Below are 23,617 nucleotides of genomic sequence, written 5' to 3'. Positions count from 1 at the left end.
CTAAAATAAATAAACAAATTTTTCCTCTCAGAGGACGAGATTGAGGCTCGAAATGAGATATTGGATTGGTACACGATGGTGCACCACGATCATGGGAAGAGTTTTGAATACTTCTGAAGCTGGTCAAGACTTCAACACGGATGTAGTGCCTGATAAGTGAACAAGTCTAGAAAAACTCATTGTCACACCGACAAATAAATAGGAAACAGAAAGAAATGAAGAATAATCACACTTTCGTAGATTATTGTAATGAAGCACATAATTATATAGCTGTTAATTGCGTTCCTTAAAATTCCTTTGATGATAGCTGCGCGTTAAAAAGATAATAATGTGCACATGTTTGTTTTTCTTGCTTCTTCCGGTTTTCTTCCAACACTGCGACACGTTTCCCAGTAAATATAGACAGTCTCTGTGTTCAATTGGCCGATCTCGAGTTCAGTCCCCTGCCACACTGCCAGGAAGAACGGTGCTGGCGCGTTTGCTGTAGCGCACCGCCAGCAACTTGTCAACGCGCTTTCAAACACCTAAAGTGGCAACCGCGGGCATAAATGCTTCGCCAGGAGTGCACTTGAGTTGCCGCGTTCACCGGCCCCGCGGCAAGGTCCTGGGTGTCCAGAAAGAAGGTGTCTTTCGCGCCACGCGCTGAGGCTGCTGTAGTACATTCGCACAAACTAGACACTACATGCATTACCTCTGTTTACTGGGATATACCGGTTGTTGCTTGCTGCCACCATTCTACAAGGCGTCAAAACAAGATACTTTCCCAGTACCTTCTTTTCCCTACCGCGCCACAGAACATCTGCATGCAAATATTATGCTTTTCACGCTTGGCTCCAACGCCTCGGCGCCTTTTGCATGGTGTATGAGCAGCAGCGCTATCACGGCTTCGTCCTCTGCAAAAACGAGTCGCTCTGGTGCACTTTCTCTCTCTCTCTCGCTCGCGCGCGCTCTGTATGTAAATATAAACCCCACAATAAACAGCATCAGCAATAATACCAGGGTTGTGGTGGGTCCTTCAGCGGCACACCAACCAGCAGCAGCCGCAACACACACCAAAAAGAGAAAAAAGCTTCCCGTAGCAGCATAAACCGTGTACCCAGGCTAAGCTTGGTACGAAAGGATGCTCATGTGTAGTGTTGTAATTTACCGTAAAATGCTGCACTCTTCATCATTGTTGATAGGTGCCAGCATGCGAAATGTGTGAAACCGAATGACAATGACTTCCTCCTGCAGTGTTGTGGTGGAGTCGACACACGGACAAGAAATTAGCTCGTTTTAGGAACTTGACGGGGGGTTTTTTTTTTTTTGTGTGTGCCCTAAAGAAAGGAGTAACGAATGAATTTCCATCCCAAAAAAAAAAAAAAAGATAGAACTTAAAATTCAGTGGCAAACGAATCGTGCTAATCATAGATTTCAAATCGCAGCAATTAACCGCCTGCTAAGGCGTGGGCCATACTGCAATGTGTCGATCAAACGTCGTTCTAGGGTGGGCGCTGCATTGTGCTGCTGTGCATCATATGCGCACGTGGATTCGAATGTTTTCCCGTCTTTTGTTATCTGCCAGATATTGCATGCCCGGGTGTATGTGTCACAGTGAAAAAGCGCATCATAATAACGTCCTGTTGGCTGTTGTTTTGTATTGCCCGCTAACCGAACACGTAAGTCACGCCAAGAACCCGCAAACACATAACCAGAGTCACATACAATGTGCAACGACGACAAGTTGACTGAAGACAGTGAAATTAGGCGGGGTCCACCTGCTCCACTTGCACATATTATCATCTCGAGCTGCATCGCAAGCTCGCATGCATCAACACCATCGCATAATGATCGCAATCGTTCACCTCGTTCTACGTGATGATGCTTTGTTTTGCCGTTTATCCACTTCACATTATGTGGAATAATGTCGCTCCAGCTTTCCTTTCCTATTCGTGTTTGCTGGGTGGATTGGTTTGATTTTTCTTTTCAATTTTCGCCTTTTTTTAATGCAGCGTGACATGCGAGGACGGTTCACAAAATGGAACTGGTTCGCTCTCAATTGATGTGTTGTGTGTGTGTGTGTGTGTGTGTGTGTGTGTGAGCATGTGTGCTTAATTCTCATGCAAGGATGTGAATTAATAACGACAAGTACAAAAAAAAATCTATCGTAGACCTTAGAACATAGCGGAAATGTGACATTTACACAAGAAGAAAAAAACATACACGTGGCGTGGTGTGAGGATGCAGTTTTGTCTGGGCCCTGTCTGCACAGAGCGCCATCAAAAATTCATCACAATTCCCATCCACATCCTTTGCGAGTTTTATGGCAAAATTACATCCGCACCCGAGTGCCATTGGAGTCGAGTTATTGTACCGGAGATGGCGGCAAGTTAGCCGACACTTGAGAGAACTCAGCCTGACTATTCGCGCCCACCGTCCGATGTATCCTTTTGAGGCGGTTGGGTATAGTACTTGAACAGCGAGCAAAACAAAAAAGCTTAACCACTCTTCCGCCCTTTACTGAGTGGCCAAACAGAGACTATTTAAATGGCGCACGATGATGATGATGATGATGTGTGGGATAACCCTAAAATGGGTGGCAAAGGGAACGCAATACTTGTTTGCTCTGGTTCTTAATTATGTGAAATAATTGGAATAATTAATTGAACCGGATGGACGGTCTTTACGATGACACATCCGCAATGGATAGTGCTTTTTTGCTAGAAACAGCCACCAACCAGGCAACAAGGTGGAACGGTTGAGATTTTTGAAATTTTGAAAATAAAAGACGTTAACTGTCATAACCGTTTTTCGTTCGCTTTTAAGTTGGCCGGTACAATACCCGTATTCACACACAAGATCTGTGCGTTTCTCACGCTATTTCTTTCTTCCGAAAACTTGTCCCCTTTCAAGACATACGAAAGTAAGAAATCGGTTGACCTCTCCCCCTCCGTCGGTCTGACACGCAAATGCTCTAATGTTCTGGTATAGTACCAGCACTCTTTCAACGGTCAAAATCAGCGAAGCGCTAATTTTTCCGTTTACCCAAAAGACCTAGGAGACGACAGTGCAGTGTTTTTTCCTGCTTCGTTACGTTCTTTGTTTCTCGCTTTTCTCCCTTTTCTACATGTTCCCATGTCACACGCGCATAATACAAATGCTTTATAAAAAGGGCAAGACGGTGGTAGATGGGAAATAATCAACCCCACATAAAATAGTTTCTACTTCTCACCGAAAATTGATCGTGCCAGCAGCAGCAGCAGCAGCAGCAGCAGGAAGAAAAATTAAAAGCCACCACCAAGAAACTGGTAACGCTTTTCTTCTGATACAACCACCATGAATCGTATAACGCGCATGTTAAGAAACGAATGTGAGCCTTAAACTGCGCATGAGAACCTTTACTTCTTGGCAAGAAGATTGATAAAGGAGAACTAGCACAACGCAAGACGAATAACGATCATTTTTCCCCTCTTATGTACACATTCCTCCGGTGAAAAATCGAAACAATATCGCACAGGCACAGAACGGTTCGGCAGAAAGGTGATCAGAAGGGGGAATATTTAAATGCCCTTATAATTCCACTTTCGTTTCGCCGATCTCTACCGCACAAGGTAAGAAATTTTACCTTTCTGAAGAGAACATACACTCCTCGACTTCTAACGTGACTTGCTGATGATAATTGCCGGTTTGCAGGGCAGGCGACAAACCCACCGAGAGAGGAGGGTATAACGAGAAACACACACACACACTGCTGCCGTTTGGCCATAAACTTCCGGAGCAAACAGCACAAACAACAACAAAAAAACCTCAAACTGAAACCTTACGCAGTGAAAAAAGGGGAAAGAAAGAGAAAAATAAGATCAGTAAGGGCCTGACGAGTTAAGCGGTGTATGGTCGCGCGCGCCCGAATGTCTTAGGTCCGCTCTAACGAAGCTGAGGGACCCGGGTGGTGGTGGTGGTGAGGGTTTTCTTAATAAAAGAAAACCATCTTTAAGATGCAAGCTGGTTCGATACTACTCGGCACCAAAGAAAGGAAGGGAACGTTGCCGTTTTTGTCCTTTGCTTTTACCGTTTGAAAGAAGAACAAGAACCGGGAGGCATAAAGGCAAGAGGGGTTGTTTCGATTTCCAAACGGCCACAGGCTTATGTGCTTTACGCGTCTGCTGCTGCTGCTGTTGCAGATGCAGTCCTTATTCCCGCCAAAAATCCTCAGTTTGCAGTTGGCATTGTGTGGCATCCGAGACCGGCCCGAGCCAGATGATCGCACCAGGTAACGATTTGCAGTGAGCAAAAATCTCAAAACGATTATCCGCAAAACCGATTTTGCTCATAATTTTAATGATCGTTCTTAAGGTTTAACGGGGTAATGTACCTGTTAACAGCCTAGGCTAGGTAGGGCTCTGTATGGTGCTTTTTGCTGCCAACAAAACAAGTGAAAAATTATGCTTAGAGATTATCAAACTTGAATGAACTAAATATCACAAAATTCTATCAATAATTTTTGCGTAAGAAAGACTAACTTTGGAGGAATCCTCTGAAAGTTGGCCAGGTGCATGCCTAAGACCTATCGTAAAACTAACTCCACTTTTGTCTTAGCTCCGCCTCGGCTATAGATTACCAAAAAAATTGTATCAGTCTCTCTGCTGAGGAAATTTTGGAGTATTGACGATGCTTTAAAGTTAAAAAATATATTTTTAAACTTAATAATATGCATCTTATTCAGGGGAATCGTGTCTACTACGGACTCCACTAACTCCTGCGATCCAGAAGACTCCAACAACACACGAAATGCACGATTTACCGCATTTTGATACGTCCGGTAGTCCTCTACGGGTACGAGTCTTGGACTATGCTGACGGAGGACGCCAATGCACTCGCCATTTTCTAACGGCGGATGCTAAGGACTATCTTTAGCGATGTGTTCGAGCAGGGCGTGTGGCGAAGGAGAATGAACCACGTGCTAGCTGAGCTGTTTGGCGGTGCTGATATCCTGACGGTAGTCAAAGCCGAAAGGATACGTTGGCTGGGGCACGTGATGAGGATGCCGCACTCGTGCTCCACCAAGAAGGTGCTCGTCAGCGTCCCGTTCGGCACGAGGCGTCAGGTGGAGTCTAACCTGTCCGGAGATCGGATGCAGCCGTGGATGGAGGACTGCAGCCCTAAACCGAGTTTCCTGGAAACTGATTGGAGACAGATTGGCCATGTCGATACGACGCACTCAATCCTGAGCAGGCCAAGAAGAAGAATAAGAATATGCATCTCCTACACAGGGTTATCAAAAGAAATATTTTTCAAATCATTCTGTCAGTCTTTTTAAATGTCAATTGTCATTCCTCCAATATTAATAATGGACAGTTGATAGGCGATTATAACGAACCACACTAAATGTTACTCATTCTTGCACCTTTTTTTCCTAGGTACCGATTATCAACTGTCCTAGCACCTTGGCCAATCACACAACTTTTGTTTTCACTTGCCGAGGCTTGTTGGCTCTCTGTTCTCCAAACAGTACCTCCTGGATGTCTAGAAGATAACCGGCCATACCCGTTCATTCTTCTTCGTTCCTCTCGGCGATGTCCGTCCGGTAGTGTTTGCCGTGCAACTCTTTACATTCTCTGCTTGCTTTGTCCTCCCTTTCCTAATTAGCAAAATTACATTAATTAAGCAATTTTTAATTAAGCTCCTTCGTTGAGTTTTTGTTTTCATTTTCATCTTTTGCTACCGAGAGCAGCAAGCACCTTCGTCGGTACAAAACAACTTAAAAAAAAAAACATTCCCCAACACAAGAATCACTGTTCATAGTGCAAACCAAGTCCAGTGCTACTCCAACGACTGGTGCGATGATTTTTTTTTTGCCTTGAAGTGCTCTCGCAGGTCTCTGTGTTCTGTCGCTATTTTCACAGTTTGCACGAGAAACCAACAACGTCTTCTGCAACTCTTCTCTGCCGGGAGGGGGCTTAAGTCAGTGTTGGTGGTTTCACTGTTCTCGTGCATCACTTGCTTCTCGAGCGTGCTACCACCGTGAAGAACCATTCCGTTTTTCCCCGTTACGGTAAGACGAACGGGCCGAGACCGAGCTACCCCAGGAGTTGACGTTGGGCGGTTTTGCTTTATGTTTTCAGAAGGTTGTGCAATTTCGCTTTTTCTGCAAAACCGTTTGAGAGTTGAAGCATTTTGGAGCAAACGTGAAAAGGAAAAAGGGAAACAGCATCTTTGCAAATGGGTGCCATTTTGTTATTCCTGTTTGATCCTATTTATTAAAAACGAAACGTTTTTTTAACGCATTTAGCTTCAACATTTGCTCGTTTAAAAATTTTCACACAATTTTTCCCAGAGCAAAGTGTTGAAAAAAAAAAAGATTTTTTGTTTTGTTCAATGGACCCAACATCTTTTTTTACAAAAAAAAAACAAGTCTAATTCTAACGAACAGAATTTGAATGACAAAAATAATCACTTTGAACGTTTGATTCTATCAAAAAACCGGGAAACTATGCACACTGTGCCTACAGCGCATATAAATCCCCACCCGTCCAGCGATTTAGTGCTTTCGTGTGTTTAGATAGCACATACACACAAACCCGACATCCCTAGTACATATGGAGATCAATAGGGTTGGTTGGGTTACTAGGAGCAAAGCTCTAACTGTTGTACATCGAAATATGATTGAAATAAGAGCGAAAGAGAGAGACGCTATGGGGCTGTTATCTTTCGCATTTCGCTTGTACAACCAACAATGCGAGGTGTTAGTTGTTCTATTCTATTTATTCCGTACAGCACATAAGGATAAACTACTTCCGATCCTCACACTGCTCGGTCGTTCCCTTTCCGTTCGCAACGCGGCTAGACTGTACCCGAAAAATACATCCTCATCCAACCCCAATCGCAGGACACACGCACCGAATCAAACGAAAATTCCAAAATGCAATAACACGCTGCGTTTGTGCATCGGCATTTGGGTCTAATGTGTGTGTGTGTGTGTGTGTGGAGATCCCAACGGTGCATTCGTGCGCATCTGCGTGAGTCTGCAAACTAACAATGACCACCGGATGTATCGCATTTTATGTACGTGTACACTCACAAATCATTCTCCCAATTTGGGATCCCCATTTCCACCGAAATTCCTGATGCACACCAACAGCACACATACACCGGTGCATGGAAGAGATGCATCCTATTTCGGACGTTCGGTTTTTGTGCATCGATCCCCGGATACCTAGGCTATGCATTCCCGGGTGCTTGTGCCGGACACATGGGTGGTTGTGAACAGCAACCGCCCCCCGAATCAGCCCTGGGACTAGCAATTCTAATATTGCATATTGCACACGCAAAGTGCATCTATTGGGTGACGGGGCACAACGCTGCCTAAAAAACCCCACACACGTACGAATTTTGCACATCCACAGAAAAACAAAAATTGGAATATACTAACCAGCCTCATGTGTGTGAGCGTTATGTGCATTCGTGGTCACGATTTTCCCGGCACGTTTTCGGTGGTCCACTGCGTTACGGCTGCTTGGGAGTGGGTTTTAGTCGAGCGCGGTAAGGATAAATGGGACTGCTGTTTTGGGACAGGTTTTTGATAGAGTTTCTATGTGTTGCAAAAGTGCAAAGCAAATGCATTTCGCCGATGCACACACATTCCCTGGAGAGCGTTAGGGTGCTCCAAACTTACGAACCGTACGCGTGACAACGCAGACATAATAACGAATGCTATTAATTCTAACCGAATATGGATGCAATTTATTCTTGCATCTAGACACACACATGTACGGAGCTGGGTTTTTCCTCCCTAGGCTTGCAGCTTCCAATCCTCCTATTTCATAGTATTATTTCCTGCCGAATCGGTCCCTATTTGGGGTAGAATAGCTGGGACCATCTATTTGGTTCTGTTTTGGTAATTTTAAGCAGGGAATCCAGGAATGCGGCTCAACATTTGCCCAAAATTCCCAACATGGTAGACACAAAAACAAGCGTTACAATGTAAGCGGAGCTTACAGTGTGCTGGAGATCCGATCGGTGAAGCATGAGATAGAACAGAGCAACGTCAATCAGTAATCTAAACACGCAAAAAAATATCCTCCATCACGATCGCTAAATTTCGGTGTATGATGGATCCATCACGATGGTTCACGCACGGAATATCCCCACGCTAATTCGGTCCGTAGCCGGCCGAGGCCGGGGCTAGTAGCAGCAATAGCAAACCCCACCAAAGCGTACAACTATATAAGGTACGGTGAAAGATAGGTACACATAGCATGAAGCCATATTAGTTTTTGATGATCGATTTTCGCGGAAACCGTCCTCCCTTCGAGCTTACCCAATCTAAAGGATTGCACCATGGCTGCACTGTCTACTCTTCCCCGCAAGTCTAGCCAACAGCAGCAGTAATACATGATCCCACTGCTGCATCGATTGATAGCATATCCGAATAATTTATGGCCCGAAACCGAGCTTAGCTTTGGGGCCGAGAGCAGCCAAAGTTAAAAACCTTCCGCTGTGCTGTGCACCAACAAAACACGGGGACCAGCGGAACATGGGTATTCATGTGGAAATTTCATAGCCAAAAACCAACCCCCAGCACGCCGGGCAGAAAAAGCTGTCCCACCTCGTAGCCCTTCCCGCTGTATGCTTTTCCATGTTGGGTCCTCGAAACGTCCAACGCTAACAAAGCTTGGATTCTGGACCGAATTGCGGTACAACGCTAAGTAAATTTGCATTCGATCAATTACTGTGCGGAAACAATGATGGTGTCTTTTTCCTCTATCTTTATTTTTTTGTATCTTTTGCCCCAAAACGTACCCAAGGTTCCATCACGATTGCAGCTCTGACCAAATCGCAAATAGTGGCACGATCAGTTCTGTTTGGTTTGTGGGATATATTGTTTGGATTTTAAGTTTTTCCAATTGCTGACATAAAGGGACTTTGAATATTAGAACATCAGAGGACACGAAGAAAAGTTTTTTACACTCTGTAGATGTGAGCGCAGGGATGAGCTGAAGCTCATCTTTCGATGTCCTAATGCCGTACAAAAAAAAAAAAAAAGCGGCCAGGGCAATAATAATTAATTTGTGAATAATAGATTAACTTTTCATTCCCGCCAGGGGAATATGATTTCATTTCGCCCTGAACCGTTCAACCGTTGTCATGTTCCAAGCCTTCCCACTTCCGGCAAAACGTGTCCAATCAAACACAACCCATTTCCGGTTGCCGTACAGCTATGCACACGTGCACGAGTCAGACACGGGGTACAATTATCTTGCTGACGCCGTAAAAGGGGTTAAGAGTATCTCATCGGTTTCCTCCGATTTATAGGTCTCATTTCTTCATCGTCACTTACCTGAAATTGGAGAACCACTTGACCAGTTGGGCGGTGTTGTTTTTGTTGAACTTGATGTCCGGGAAGTACATTTTCAGCACGGCTGAACTTGGGTACCGTACCCAGAAGAACATCAGCTTCGCCTTGCGCAGGTGCATCGGAGTCAGGGTGGACGAGTTCACCGGAGTTAAGGATTGGTTACTGGATTTTGGAATTGGTGCATTGATTTTTGATTAATTATAAAGTGTGTAGTGTGTACCCTCGCCAGAACTATGCTTCGCTATTCCATTGTGAAAGGCCTTGAACAAAGTAGTAGCAAATTCCACTAAAGACGGGGAAAAAAGGATTGTGCGAATCAGATTTCGATATCTTGATATCGAACACGCCCTTCAACGGCGTAACGGAAACTATAAAAGTGACTGCAACTCAATTCGAAGAATGTCGAACATGGCGGAATACAAGAATGAAAGAATATCCGCTCCTACGATGGCGTAAATCTGATTAAGACACACCACCGCTTTCCTGTTTTTTTCCTTCTGAGTTTCCCCGTTCGTATTGAACGTGGAACTAGTGCGTAGGGGGGGGGGGGGGCTTTGCAAATCTTTTAATTTATTTAAACATTCCCACAGACACGTATCAAGAGGTTATGAGGGGCACACAACGTCTAAGGTTCCCCAAACATTCACACAGAAAATAGGATTTAGCTATTTAGGACTCAAGCTCTAACAACTATTGTTACGCTGTTAGTTGTTTTCAAAGTCTAAATCAAACTAGAGGTTTTTGGTTTCAATTTTAACCCTACAGTTAATGTCTTGAGAGGCCTTTCACAATAGAGCAATTGCACAGATAGCAGAATGATAGAAAGCAAAAGTAAAAATGTCTTACGCTGCAATAGAGGAAGCATCAAAAAGTTGTAGTTTTGAAAAGGATATAGTAGGCTCCATTCCGTTGTAGGCGATATCGGCAGAGGTACAGTCCGAGTTACGGTCGTTCACATCCATCGACGCTCTGATATGTCCGTAGTCCGGTGAGTTGCCGTGATGGGCTGCCAGCAGGGCCGGATGCAGCATCGTTGGCGGGTGGGGTAGTGGCGGGGAATCACGCGGGTCCAGCATGCCGTTGATGCCGGGCGGGCTCGACGACACCTTCATATGGTGAAACTGTGACGGCTGGGGACCGTGTGGGCCACCGTGCGGACCGTGCGGATTGAAGAAGGGGCTGTAGGGCGAAAAGACTTGCGACTCGTGCAGCGATGGGTTCGGGATCGCAACCGAGGTAGGCAGTGAGACGGGCAGCATCGACGAGGCGGCCCCGTGGAAGGACGACCTCGGCGATTTGCATTCCGTGGGCGTTGTCGGACCGGACGGTTGAACCGTACCGGCCGACTGACCGTTGTTGAACGGGGAAGGCTGCGTTTGCTGCTGTTGCTGCTGCTGCTGGGCTGGGGTTGGTTGTTGCGATGCGGCTTGAGATTGGGACTGCTGTTGCTGCTGCCCACTCAAGGTGTTGTTGTTTTTGCTGCAACTGTTGTTGTTATTGTTGTTGTTGTTTCCCAGACAATTGTTGGCGCCACCCATTGGAAGCTGCTGCTGCGATTGTTGCTGCTGCGGCTGCGATTGCTGCTGCTGCGATGGCGTATGCTGCTGCTGCTGCTGCTGTTGTTGAGATTGTTGTGAATCAACTTGCACCTGATTCGAGGACGGAATAATGCCATCCTGAGCTAAAATTCTACTCACTGTTCGTGGTGTAATGCGCGTGTCGGTCACCTTATGCCGCTTCTTTTTCGGCGTCACCACAAGGCTGAGCGCCTCGTTCTGCTCGGGATTGTGTTCGCGGGGTTCCGGTGGTGGCAGACAGAACGGGTTCACCTGGCTGGGCGTCCCGAGGGCCTGATTCATCGAGTTGTAGAGTGCTGCGGCTGCAACCGAGTTGATGTTCTGTGGCGTTTTCGATGTTTGGAACATAGCTGTAGAAGGAGAAGGACGTACATGAGGAGGCATACCGATCGTGTTCATACTGGCCGCCGCAGCTGCGAGCTGTTGCTGTTGCTGCTGTTGCGGGCCAGCCCCCTTCGGATCGTGCGTCGATCCCGCACTCGGTACGTGCATGGCGGGCATGGCCGGCATCGCGGGAAAGGAACTCCCGTTTAGCCGCTGTCCGGCACAACCGTTAACATTCGCTAACGGCGGCTGCTGCTGGACGCAGGGACCATTGCCGTTGGGTGCAGACATACCCACCACTGGGGCCATCGGCAGGGGTGCGTTGTTAAGACTAGGTGTACTTAGCATAGGTGCGTTACCTGATTGACTGGCGCCTGATTGACGATCAGCCTGACTTATCTTGGTGCGCGGTGACTTGCGGTCCAGTAGCTGCGAAGCCATCAACAGATCCTTGTTCAGTTGTTCGGCCGCCGCAGCCGCCGCTTCCGACTGTTTGCCTAGAAATCGTCGCTGGTGCACAAACCTCGTTACGATCGAATCGACCAGATTCGAAAGCGATGCCGTAATCTCCGTCTTCAGCACGTCCGCCAAACCCTCCAGATCCGTACCGGACATCGGTCCGACAGAACTTGCGCTCGAGCGCATCATGTTCAATCGGTTCGTCAAATCGGATGGAAGCGATGATCCCTTGGGTATAGCAGGAATGTGACCACCCATCGATGCTGGTGCCACATGGCTGGTCGCCTGCGGCACGGCTTGCATTGGGACATGCGTCGGCGAGAGTTGTTGCGATTGCACAGGAGGATGTGATTGTTGCTGCTGCTGCTGCTGCTGCTGTTGTTGGTGTTGCTGCTGCTGCTGCTGCTGCTGCTGGGACGTCGAGTGCGGTGGAAGCTGGACATTCGTCGACATGGACTGCACTAAGCCACAAGATTGCTGCGGTGGCTGCTGCGGATGCGTCGGCGAATGTTGCTGAAGTGGCTGCGCCTGGGGATGTTGAACAGGCGATTGTAACAGTGCCTGGGAAGTTTGATTTTGTGCTTGAGGTTGCTGCTGGTGCGGCATAGTTACCTGCGATTGTATTACCTGTGATGAGTTACTGCTGGAACTCCGGTCGGGCAAATGAGCTGGATGTTGTTGCTGATGTTGTGGCATAATCTGCTGCTGCTGCTGTGATTGCTGTTGCTGTTGCTGAAGCGATTGCTGCTGCTGTTGCTGCTGTAACAATTGCTGGTTGGAAGCTTGTAGATTCCGTTCCGCTTGTTCCGCTTTCACTAGCCTCGCTTCCTGCTCGAGAAACAGCTTCTGATACATGGCAGCAGCGTTGCTCATCTGCTGACTGTGCTGCTGTTGTGGTGGTTGTTGCTGACCGAGCGTTTCATGCGGCATGGCCACTGCTGCAGCCGCTGCTTGCTGCATGTGCTGCAGAAACGGATGCGTCCCGTTAAAACCGCCCGGCTGCAGTGGATGTGTCGAGGGAAGCGCGTTGTGCAGCTTGGCCGACATCATCTTGCTCATCATCTGCAGCATGCTGGAGGCATCGGCTGCTGCTGCCGCTGCTGCTGCCGCGGCCGCCGCATTCGTTTGCCCCTTCGACCCCGACCCATCCTTGACGGGGGTCGAGGCCGATAGGTGAGGCTTTTCCGGCGATAGGTCGGACGCACTCACGACATCATCCTCCATGATGTCGCTGGAGGAGCTGTCATCCACCACCTCCTGGGTGGTATCCGATTGCTGCTCCATGCGTGAGCACAATTGCACATATTTCTGCTGCATCTCGGCCAGCTGTTCCTGCATGGAACGCAGCTGCGACTTAAGTACGTCCTTTTCCACCCGCTTTTGATGAATGTGGGGCGTCGTGACTGTTTCCACCAGATCATCATCATCATCGGTCGTTGTCGGATCGGTAACGGGGGTGGAGGTATTGTTCGCGGCGGCAGCCGCTGCCGCAGCCGCTGCACTGCTGCTCAGCATAAAGTTCTGCAACGTGAGGCCCAGATTGAGACCGGCTGCTGCTGCAGCCGCATACCGTTCGGCCGCACTGTTGTCGTGCTGTTGCGGGTGGTAGAGTTTGCGCTTTTTGCAACCATTCACCGGGGGTTGGGAAAGGATCGCTGGACTGGAGCGCATCGACGAAACAATGTTCTCCACCCGGGCACGCTTCATATTGAGTGCTTCCGGTTCGGCGCGGCTCGCCATGATGCCACTGCCGGGCGTTGGCGTTCGCTCGTCCCGATCCTTGTCGTCGAGACAGCAATCGTCCAGGTCCATCATCTCCTGCTTCGCGATCAAACCACCGGTACTGGCGGCACCAGTGGAAGACGCCGGCGAAGGTACGGTTTCGTCCACCTCGTCCGGCAAGGACGCCACCAGCTCGTCGATCACATCACTCTTCTCCTGCTTAGGATTTATCGTTTCGACCACACCGGCACTTGCACCATTCGCTAAACGACAGACGTCCGCGGACGTACCGAGCAAATCATCACATTTCGTACTATCACTAGCGCCGTGGGTCGCTTTCGCATTTTGATTATTGCCGTTAGCCGCCCGGTGCTTGGCGGCCGCACCCTTGGTGCTGGTGCCACCACCCACATCACTCGTATCACTCAGCTCGCCCCCGTTCACGATGGCGCCGAGGCTGTTCTCACTAATTTTGCTCACATCGAAGATCGCGTTGTTGTGGTTGTTATTCTTGCTACCGATCACATTGTTATTGTCCGGCGATATCCGACCGCCGGTCCCATGCTGCTGCTGCTGCTGCTGGCTACTCTGGTTGCTCTGGATCGTCGCGCGCAGCTCGTGATCGAGAGCCATCAGGTCCTTCTTGCCCTGCAAGATGTTGCGCAACATGTGGTGTGCCAACTCGCTCGTGGCTGGTGGTGTTGTAGAGTCACCGTCAAGGTCTATAACACCACCGAGCCCGTTACTGCACGAACCGTCCACTGCACTGTTGCTGCTGGCGGTGGCCGCCGTCGCGTTTCTACCGCTGCCCGACTTGGCCACGTTCGAGGCGCTGCCACCGTCACCACCGCCACCACTGCCACCATTATTCTCACCGTTGGTATTCGCAAGAGCATTGTTGCTGTTGCTACTGTTGCTGCTGTTGCTGCTGCTAGTGCTGCTGCTGCTGCTGCTACTACTGTTGCTGCTCGTACTACTCGAGCTGCTGCTGCGCCGGTTCGAGCCCATCGTCACATCCGGCACTGACACTGTCGCACTGTTACCACTCTTGCCGTTTTTAGCACTTTTCGCACTTTCGCTAGTGCTGGTATTATTGTTGCTGCCGGAATTATTACTGGCGCTGGTATTGTTATTGTTCGTGTTGGTATTGTTGTTGTTCAGATTCGTCACACTTTCGAACCCGAGCTTGGCGGAATTCACCACACCTCCACTTGCACCGTTCACACCACTATCCGTCGTAAGCCCGCCGCAATCGCTCACGCTGCCGTTGTTGATGCTGCCGGCCACACTGCTGATACTGGCCGCGGCAGCCTCGATCGCCGAGAGCATGCTAATCGTGTCCGGATCCGTTGCGTCCTGGGCCTGCTTCACTTGTCTGCCAAGCAGTTCGTTAAGCATCTTGCTGGCGGCCGCCGGTCCGTAACCGCCGGGACCGAAAAGTCCGCTGAAATGTTGCTGCTGCGCCTGGCTAAAAATAGCCCCGTATAGACCACTGCTCATGAAGGACGGCCGAGAACTGAAGCTGGGTATCGAGGAGTAGCTGTTTCTTGGCTCGCCCGCGTCTACGCGCTGTCTGCTACGCTTGCTATTGCTGTTGCTCCCGTTGCTGCTGTTGCTGTTACTGCCGTTACTGCTGCTGATCGTCACTGTGTTGGTAGGGTTGTTCTTTAGCAACTTATCGACGTACAAACCGAAAGAATCAGAGTCTTCCTCCGATGACATCATAAGCAGGGAGCCTGCAGTACACGAACACGACGGCGACGATGGTGGTGGCGGTGATGGTGGCAGCGGTGGCAACGACGACGACGACTACGACGGCGAAGATAACCTCCCCTGAAAATTGAACCGCTTTCCAGCAGGTGGGGGAAACGTTCCCCGCCCAGATGCCAGCGTCGTCACACACACTACCAACGGTTCGTGTCGCTGCAAGCGCGTGGTCTTTTTTCTGCGCACGGCGATTCCTTAGCGTTGTCTTTTTCGAACTACTGCACGAGCACGAGCCCCCTCCAATTTCCGAACGGTCGCTTAACCCGGCCTTAGCTTTCCCCTTCCATGGCATGGACCTGGTGGTGTACCGCACACAACGCGCCCGTACGGTACAACGAAAGAGAGCAAACAGCAAACGGACGAGAAAACGGACAGAACAAAAAGAAACGAGAAAAAAACGGAGAGTTAGAGTTAGGTTATGTTATTTTATGCTTTTATGTTTCTACCGTGGTTTCTACTACGGTGTGTATGCTTCCTTCGGATGCTCGAGCATAAACGAATACTGCAAGTACGCCACCGCCACGAAATGCACACGAATGCTACCATTTCTATGCCCTAAAGGGAAGGACACGCGAAACTATGTCCAGCTAGATCTTGGATAAAAGGTGTTATAATTTCTTAAGATCTGTTACGATCAAATGCGATCAATCTTTTGAGGTTTCTATTCGTTAAATTATTATTTTTCTTAATTGATGTAACAGTGTACAGCATCGACATTATACGAGGACACATTCTTAAGGACATAATCCAAGTTGTGATTTTAACCAGAATTATTACAAAATTTCTAAACGCTTTCGATAAAGGTGCGCTATTAAAAGCGAGTGAGTGGTTAATGTTTTGTTGCCGTTTCTTTCACCCTTACAACAATCCGGCGGTAGGCCAGATGGAGATGATGCCGAGGGTTCGGAATTCAACCGACCGACCGATCGAAGACGTGTGTGCGTCCCTTCCTTTTCACTGCAGGGAAAATAAATTACCACGTTGCACACCTGGAACTTAGCCATACCGACCAACACACGCATACATACACACTCATGTCCTGATCCGGACGCAGGGACGCATTCAATAAGAACGGTTTTGAATGTGCCCCGATGCTGATGTCCTGTGGCGGCCGTTGCGGTAGGAAGGAAAGAAGGAAGCAAGGAAAGAGAGAAGCAATCTGCAGTAACCTCCGAAAGGTTCTTGTGTCAGCTCAGAGTCAGCTGTTTCGTTGTTGATGGATGCTGCCAAGCGTGTGCCGGCGCCTTCTAATTAGAGCTCCAATGGGTGACTTATAAATATCAATTTAACCCTCCCTCGGACTAGAAGTAACTTAATTACTTACGAATGCGCCACGAATTGGGGAGATTGGATACTGGCATGGCATCATCTTCCTTCTCAAACGCAGAGACACATTAGCGATCGAATCCTCGTAGTCGCTGACACACTTACTGTTGTCATCACACTCCAAGAGATAAACTTAGAATGTTTACTGTTTTCCTGTCCCTTTTCCTTTCATCAGAGCAATTCCTTCCCAGCCTTCACAGTCCCTAAAACTCATCAAAACATTCGTAAATTGGATAATAAAATGTGTCTTTCCCTCTTGATCTTCGTGACAAGTTGGTGGACAATATTTGCGTACGATAGTCAAAAGCAAGATGACGACGATGAGTGCTTTGTAAATCGTCTTCGCGTGGATTCTGGACTGTATCAAATGGGATTCTTGACGATAACAAGATTGACGCCTAATGATATCATCACCCAAGCGACAGAGTGTGACCGTGTTGCTGGTCGAATTATTCTTCAAGATGCACACTGCTGCGTGCTTTCCTCAACCACTGTGCTGGGGAGATGATATTGGGGGGGGAGGTAATTGACAATTGGTTTTGGAGAAGACGCGATTCGAGTGGACAACTTTTTTATTAGTGAGGTCACTTTGTACGCATTTGAAGCATTGTTTGAGCAATTGTGTTGATGAGTTTGCACATACGCAGACCGTAAAAGTTAATCAAATGATGGGCAGCTCTCATAATATATCTAAGCGTTGTAGAAAATGGCATCATTGTCAGAAACATGTCTGTATACGAAATTTTCAAAAACCATGAAAAGTCGTTACTCTCGCAGCAACGTATCCAAGCGAATTTCCGTCTTAAGCGACCGTTACATTTGACGCTTCGTTGAGCACCACCACCAAGTGTCCTAATGCACGTGAGCAGCCAAGCCCGGCTGTCACATCACGAAAGGTGCATTATCGGTTATGAAGATAATGCACCTTTCCAAGCAAACGAAGAACACGCAAAGAAAACGAATTTCTTAAAGACGTTTGCAGAGCAAGGGATCGCAACGTCTTCTCGGTGTGCCACACTCGCTATGCTCCGGTAAACGCACTCCGGGGTTAAGTCGCATTCCCCTTTCGGCATACCTGTGCAGTTTGTAGGACGGGTTTACAGCCCCGGGTACCTGAGAGCACAATCGCATACGACACTGCGAAGGGTGGTAGAGTACACGGAGTCGAAGGAGTTGCGAGTTGCTGGAATTGTAAGCGGAAATAGAATAATTGCCGTCTTGTTCCATATGGCTCGGTGCCGTCGTGTGGCATACACGCGAGGTGCGGTCCTAAATTTGTTGCCGTACCCTCTCCCTCCACCGACTGATCGTTATCGTGAGGCAAATGTAGTGCTCGGAGGGTGTCGTCTCGGTCACCAAGAAACGTCAACGGTTTCTTTTTCGGTTCCGTCTATTGAGAGATTTACCAACCCAACGGGGTCAGTTAACCCCGGTTTCCCCTTCGACGAAGAAATCCCAAAGATATCACGCACTGCAATCATATTACAGCGGTTTGCACGCTTCCTTTCGGGGTGTCCGTTGCCTTATGATTGTTTGGTTCGGTTCCCATATTTCATTCCGAGTGACTCCTAAACTGCAAATGCGACAAATTCAGGAATTCAGTCAATCGTAAACCAAAGTGTGCGGGTATTGTACGATAGAACACACTACGGGCACCCACTCCCTTTCGAGACGAACTTGAGACCGCTGCGAACTTCTGCCCCAGCGCACCCCCTCAGTGCAGCACTTGTGCTGATTCCTTCTTTTTTTTTGGGGGGAATCCTTCCGTACCTTTCGTTACACAATGGGTCAGAAAAAGGGCAAACGATATCTTCCGATCGGTGGACACCAAAGTTCGGGATGCTTGTTGTGGTTGAAGATGTTAGCCGTGAAAGGGGATTGTTGATACCTCGACTGCCATCATCATGATGCATCTTGGCTTTGGGAGGGGGACCTATCCACCATCCACCCGCTTAATGCGTGCCGATGAGAAATGGATCGACGCCGACGATGACGACGACGGTGTGTAATACGATGATCCTCGCCGGAAGTGCTGATTATTATTAATTCTCCCACAAGACGACGACTACGGATGGATGGAATGTGGGCAAAGTGAGTCGGTAGAGAAGAGCGAAAAAGGGAAATACTTTCGCAAAAAAAAACCGCAAACGATGGATGGATGAGGTGCCCGCGTAAGCCGTACGATACCGTGCGAAAGGAAGTATCATGGCTGAGAACTGTCTCCTTCCGTTCGGAAGAGTTGCTGACAGAACTGCGCGTGTGAGAGTTGGCAGGAATTGGCAGGAATTGGCAGGGATTTTTTGTCTTCGAATATGTAAACTTGAGATGTGAATCAAAGTAATAAGAATTTGTTTCAGTTAACTACTCCTTTGGTCTCCTCTGATGTCCGGGGTCAGCAGAGTATTGCTGTGTATTATGCTGGTTGGTGTACAGTACATCTTATGCAATTACCGCATAAACATATAGACATGTTCCCACTTCCTTACTAAACAAGAGAAGAAAAAAAACAACTACACTCTCCGCCAGAGGACACGTTAGGTTTTCATGGTCGTTACTGCAAACAATTATCAATTAGAGCTAATTAAATTCCGGGGGAACCGGGATTTATTTGGCAGTGCAGTCGAGCAGACAAACATGTACACCCTTCCATCGTGATGTTTTACCGAGGCAGCAAGTGCACTTACTGCTGCCGCCAGTGCATCGCGTGTGTTGTTTTGTGCTGGTCCACACTGTCAGTACAAATCTTTAAGTTCAATTAGCTTCAATTGGAAAGGAAGCGTGACAGATTTTGGATTTCCTTATTTTTGTCATCCTTGTGCTCGGAAACCACCCTTAATGGTTGTGGTTTGATGTTTGTTTTCAGTAAAAAAAAGTCTTTCAGTTAACATAGGCGGTATAGATTTGAACAACTTTGTTTGAAAACTTTCCTAAATCACCTTTTAAACACGGAAAACATAAAAACAGCGAGACGTCATGCTAAGTGAAGGATAAATAAAAATGCAAGCATGCGAAAATCGGGAAGTTTCTCAGTTGTTCGGGCAGGCTCTTTCTTTAACCCCTTCTCTTTCGACATGCCTCGCATTGCACCTGAGCTAGAGTTGAGATTGATTTTTCATACGGAAAAATATCATAGCTCAACCCTACTTTTTTACATTTTCCGTGTGTCCTAGAAGCGTGGCTTTACCAGCACTACTCGAACAGCCATCCGCACTTGATTGGTACACGAATGTCTTGCGTATACGGTACGGCGTTCCTTCGAAACGCTTGCAATCGTCTTTCGGTTTTTGGTGGAGGTTAAGGATTTTTAATGCATCAAACACCATGTACCAAGTTGCCGGGTTAGAGGTAGAGCAGGGCTGAAGAGAGACACGGAAAAGGACGCTGGATACAATGCAAATGCAGTGCGCATTGGGTAGAAGAAAATAAAAGCGGCGAGGGCGAATGGATATGCGGCGGAGCATCAGCACCGGCGAGTGAACCTGCCCACCCCCGGTAAACGAGACACGAAAGCAAAAGGATTGCGAAAGGATAACGTCCACCGTGATGCCATATATATATCCTCATCGTTAACCGGGACGCGAAATGGGAGCGGCGCACTTTGATCGACTTTATGACTTGTGTGGCGGATGGCGAAAATGGAAGAGATTTCGCAACGCGAAGTTCCCCTTTTGTATTATGGCGCTGCAGCCAAGGAGCGTGGTAAGAACGCAAGAAGAAGACGAAGAAGAAAGGAAGAAGAAGAAGAAAAAAAAACATCCTCGGGACGACGGAAATCATCCAAAGATTGCACATTGCGAGAGAAGCGAGTAATTAAAACTCATAAGTTCATTCTGCACGGTTTATTCATCACATCATCGTCATCGTATTTATCGTCTCCCCTCCGGTCGTGTGGTGTCCCACGACAGCAACCCATCAATCCTAGGCGACTGTTGGCTGTCGTCCTTCGCATGGCGCTTGCTGCTGTCGAGCTCTATCTGCGTCTTCTTTGCCTCATAATCTCTACTTAGTCGTTTGCCGACTGTTGAATGTCCCAGACTCCCAACCAGACTCACGGATATCATGCACCCCTTGTTTTGTTGGGAAGGAGCTCACACCGGGAGCGACGATATCCGTGCCGTGTGCCTGCAGACACGTGGGAGAGAACCTGGAGCTGAACGTAAGAAATGCAACCGTTTGCAGAAAGCAAGAAAAGCCCGAAGGAAATTATTGCATCGCGAAGGCTTAGGGTGCTCGCCTTCGTCAGTAGAAAAGTGCAATAGCAATAATACTGAATTTCTGCACCATCTTCACCATTCGTTACCTCACTGTTTTTTCCCGAACATACCCCGTTTTTCCCAGAGACCTCTTCTTAGCGGTCGGCGGCGGTGGTGGTTTGAAGGAGGGCAACAGAACAGCGCAACAAGAAACGTGGCCAAACCGAGATGGTAAATATGCACAAGTTCTTCTTGTTCTATTTGAGTTGAATCTTTGCGGCTGTTGGTTATCAACATTTCAGCACACGTCTCAACCAACCAGGCCATTAATATGGCAGTGACTCCTCTCCCACTCCCTCTCTCTGTATCTCCGACCGTATCATTCCTTATTCTACCGGTTGCTAGGCGTGGTAGTGGCACGGTTCTGTGGCGCAAGCAAAGAGTCCCTAAGCTATTCATATGAGGTTTCTTATGCAACCGAAGCAAATAGCTTCGAAGCTCCGTGGTTCCTCGGACATCAGCACCATTTTCCGTTGAGTCGGTTTTTTTTTTTGCACATGTGTATTTACCCAAGGAAAAAGGCGAAAAAGGCGAAAACCTTATTCCCAAGTGGGGCTCCATGAAAGGCGGTTTGCAGAGAGTTTGGGGCGCATCTTTTGCCTCCTTTTTCTTGGCGTGCATGCATCCATGCGTGTTGTGTATGGTATACCGGGTGAAACGGTGCGGTGGGTGGCGCTTGTGTCCTGTGGCCACCGGTGTAACCCACCCGAAACAATGATTATAACTATGAACTTTGTTAATGTGTCCGTGTTTACGCTCATTTCGACCTTATTTACATTCGGTTTGGAGTGTGAATCGGTCGTTCTGGCTGCTAGGAGAAAAGCGAACGGTCGGAGGAAATGCAAATTGTTACACTTTTCACATTAAATGTCTGTGCAAAATAAGCTACACAGGAAATGAGGATGTTTTCCCTACATTACTGTTTATTTGTATTCATGCTTCTGCGAAGGAATATTACGTTTGAGGTAATTTCGAGTAAAAAAAAAACCATTTCAAATAATGTTTGATTTAGTAAATTTACAAAACGAATGATTTAATCATATCTTATTTAAAAACCGACAAATAACCTTCAACATCCCTCATACCTCAACCTAACGACGATGACACGAAGCAGACAAAAACTGAAAAAAATCGTCAGATTTTTTTTTTATTTCTCTTGACGACATCTGATGCACTCTTCTGCAAATTTTTACACAGGCTGCACGGCGTAATAGATGCAGCAGAAAATTTGCAAATGCCATCTCAGCCATGCAAAATCGCACAAAAATCATGCTGCGAAAGAGATGACTTGCTGGGTTTTTGCACAACCCGAACCGAAACGTCGGTAATCGTAATGATTCCACAGTTTCGATTTGTCCTTCCCACACACACACACACACACACAGAGAGAGAGAGAGAGAGTGTTGTATAAGTGCATTTAGCGTTTAAATTTTTTGTTTTCGTGTTTTCTCCCGGTTTTCGTTTCGAGAATATTTTACCATTGAGTCATTTTTATCTACGAGACAAAATACAAAATAAAAAAATAAGGCTGCCCGGTTTTCTGTCATGATACGGCTGTGATGGTGTCCACAAGGGTTGAGAGGCAGTAGAGTGGCATGGGTTCGTAGTATTGGATAATCTGGCCCTATTGGTACGGCAAAACAAAATCGAAGAAGTGGAAAAATGAAAATGCAGTCCTTAAAACAGAGGGGGGGGGGGGGGGGGGTTGAAGCCTCACTGCAACTACCGCACACTGTAGGCATGCGAGAAAATTCGGTGGTCACCACACCAGCGTATTGAGGATTACATTTTTCTTCTGGCATTGTGTTACGCTTTCTGTGCCGCCTCTACCGTCGCTAGCTGACAAGATGAGGTTTGGAAAAATTTTATATAAATGTTTATATATACCACCTACTACTCTCAAACTGCCGGCACACTGCAGCCTGCCCCGGAACGACATTTTGCATTATTAAAGAGTGTCGCGGTCATGTCACAGGATCTCGGCCTGTCACATCCGGTCACTGTTGCTGTGTGCGCCTCGCTTCTGTGTCGCTGCAACGCGACGACGACGATGCTATGGCACTGCAGCGCACCTCGGCATCGGCTTGCTTTATCGCACCGAACTGTCCGAAGAATTGGACGCTTTGCCCGGTGCCTGGTTGCTGCATACGGCGCCGATAACAATGCGAAACGCCAGTGTGAGTGTTAAGGTGGCCGGCGGTTGTGTGGTGCATGGCGTCCAGTGGATGTATTGCCTTCGGCTAGTGCAAGAGAATAGAGCCTCCTGATGCTACTGGGGATGATGCTGGCCGGCGCAGATAAATGCCATTGTCTTGTGTAATTATTTCCTTAACGTGCCAACCACTGTGTTTGGTAGGCGTAAATCGTATTTGAGAGAATGTTGCCACTTGCAGCGTATGCATTCGTGTCATTCCAAATCAATATGGAACCAACCTTGAACATCATCCTTGAACTAATGCGATGGCAGAGATAATGAAAATGCATATTTTATTACCCCAAAAACCGGACACACCTTCAACGAGAGTGCCCTCAAGACACGGCCGTCCGGTACACAATTCTCCTTTAGACACGAGGTTCGCAAAAAATATTGATTTTAGTACTTCACCAAACGCAACTCCACTCCAACTCCTGCTTATTTCAAGTTATTGCAGCAGTTGATGAAAATTCAACCCGTTCATCAGGGGTTTTTTTGTTTTTCTTTTCGTAAAAAGGGGATGTTTTTCTCCGTCAATTTTCTCTTCTTCTTCTTCTATCCTCCATTTCCCATTTGCGCAAGAAAAAGAGTTAGATCAACCTATTGAAGGACGGCCGCCGTGTCTTTTGCGGCGAGTTTCTCGAGGTGGAACCAAAACTCC

At 47.7% G+C, this 23,617-nt stretch overlaps 1 protein-coding gene across 4 annotated transcripts in view; it reads right to left on the bottom strand.

Moving 5' to 3' along the window:
- LOC126556637 (homeobox protein prospero) overlaps positions 1-23,617 on the bottom strand; it is a 97,926-nt gene that overhangs the window by 1,585 nt on the left and 72,724 nt on the right. For 3 of the 4 annotated variants that reach the window (XM_050212022.1, XM_050212024.1, XM_050212023.1), the window contains exons 3-4: positions 10,181-15,479; positions 9,317-9,496 (exon numbers count right to left, since the gene is read on the bottom strand). In XM_050212022.1, the coding sequence (XP_050067979.1) occupies positions 9,317-9,496; positions 10,181-15,141 (5,141 nt within the window). In that variant the 5' untranslated portion in view covers positions 15,142-15,479. The remainder of the gene's footprint in view (positions 1-9,316; positions 9,497-10,180; positions 15,480-23,617) is intronic. The other variant, XM_050212025.1, reaches the window with a different exon arrangement.

This window comes from Anopheles maculipalpis, chromosome 2RL (assembly GCF_943734695.1).
Source record: "Anopheles maculipalpis chromosome 2RL, idAnoMacuDA_375_x, whole genome shotgun sequence".
NCBI classification, from domain to species: Eukaryota; Metazoa; Arthropoda; class Insecta; order Diptera; family Culicidae; genus Anopheles; species Anopheles maculipalpis.
This window is presented reverse-complemented; position numbering and strand designations above follow the sequence as displayed.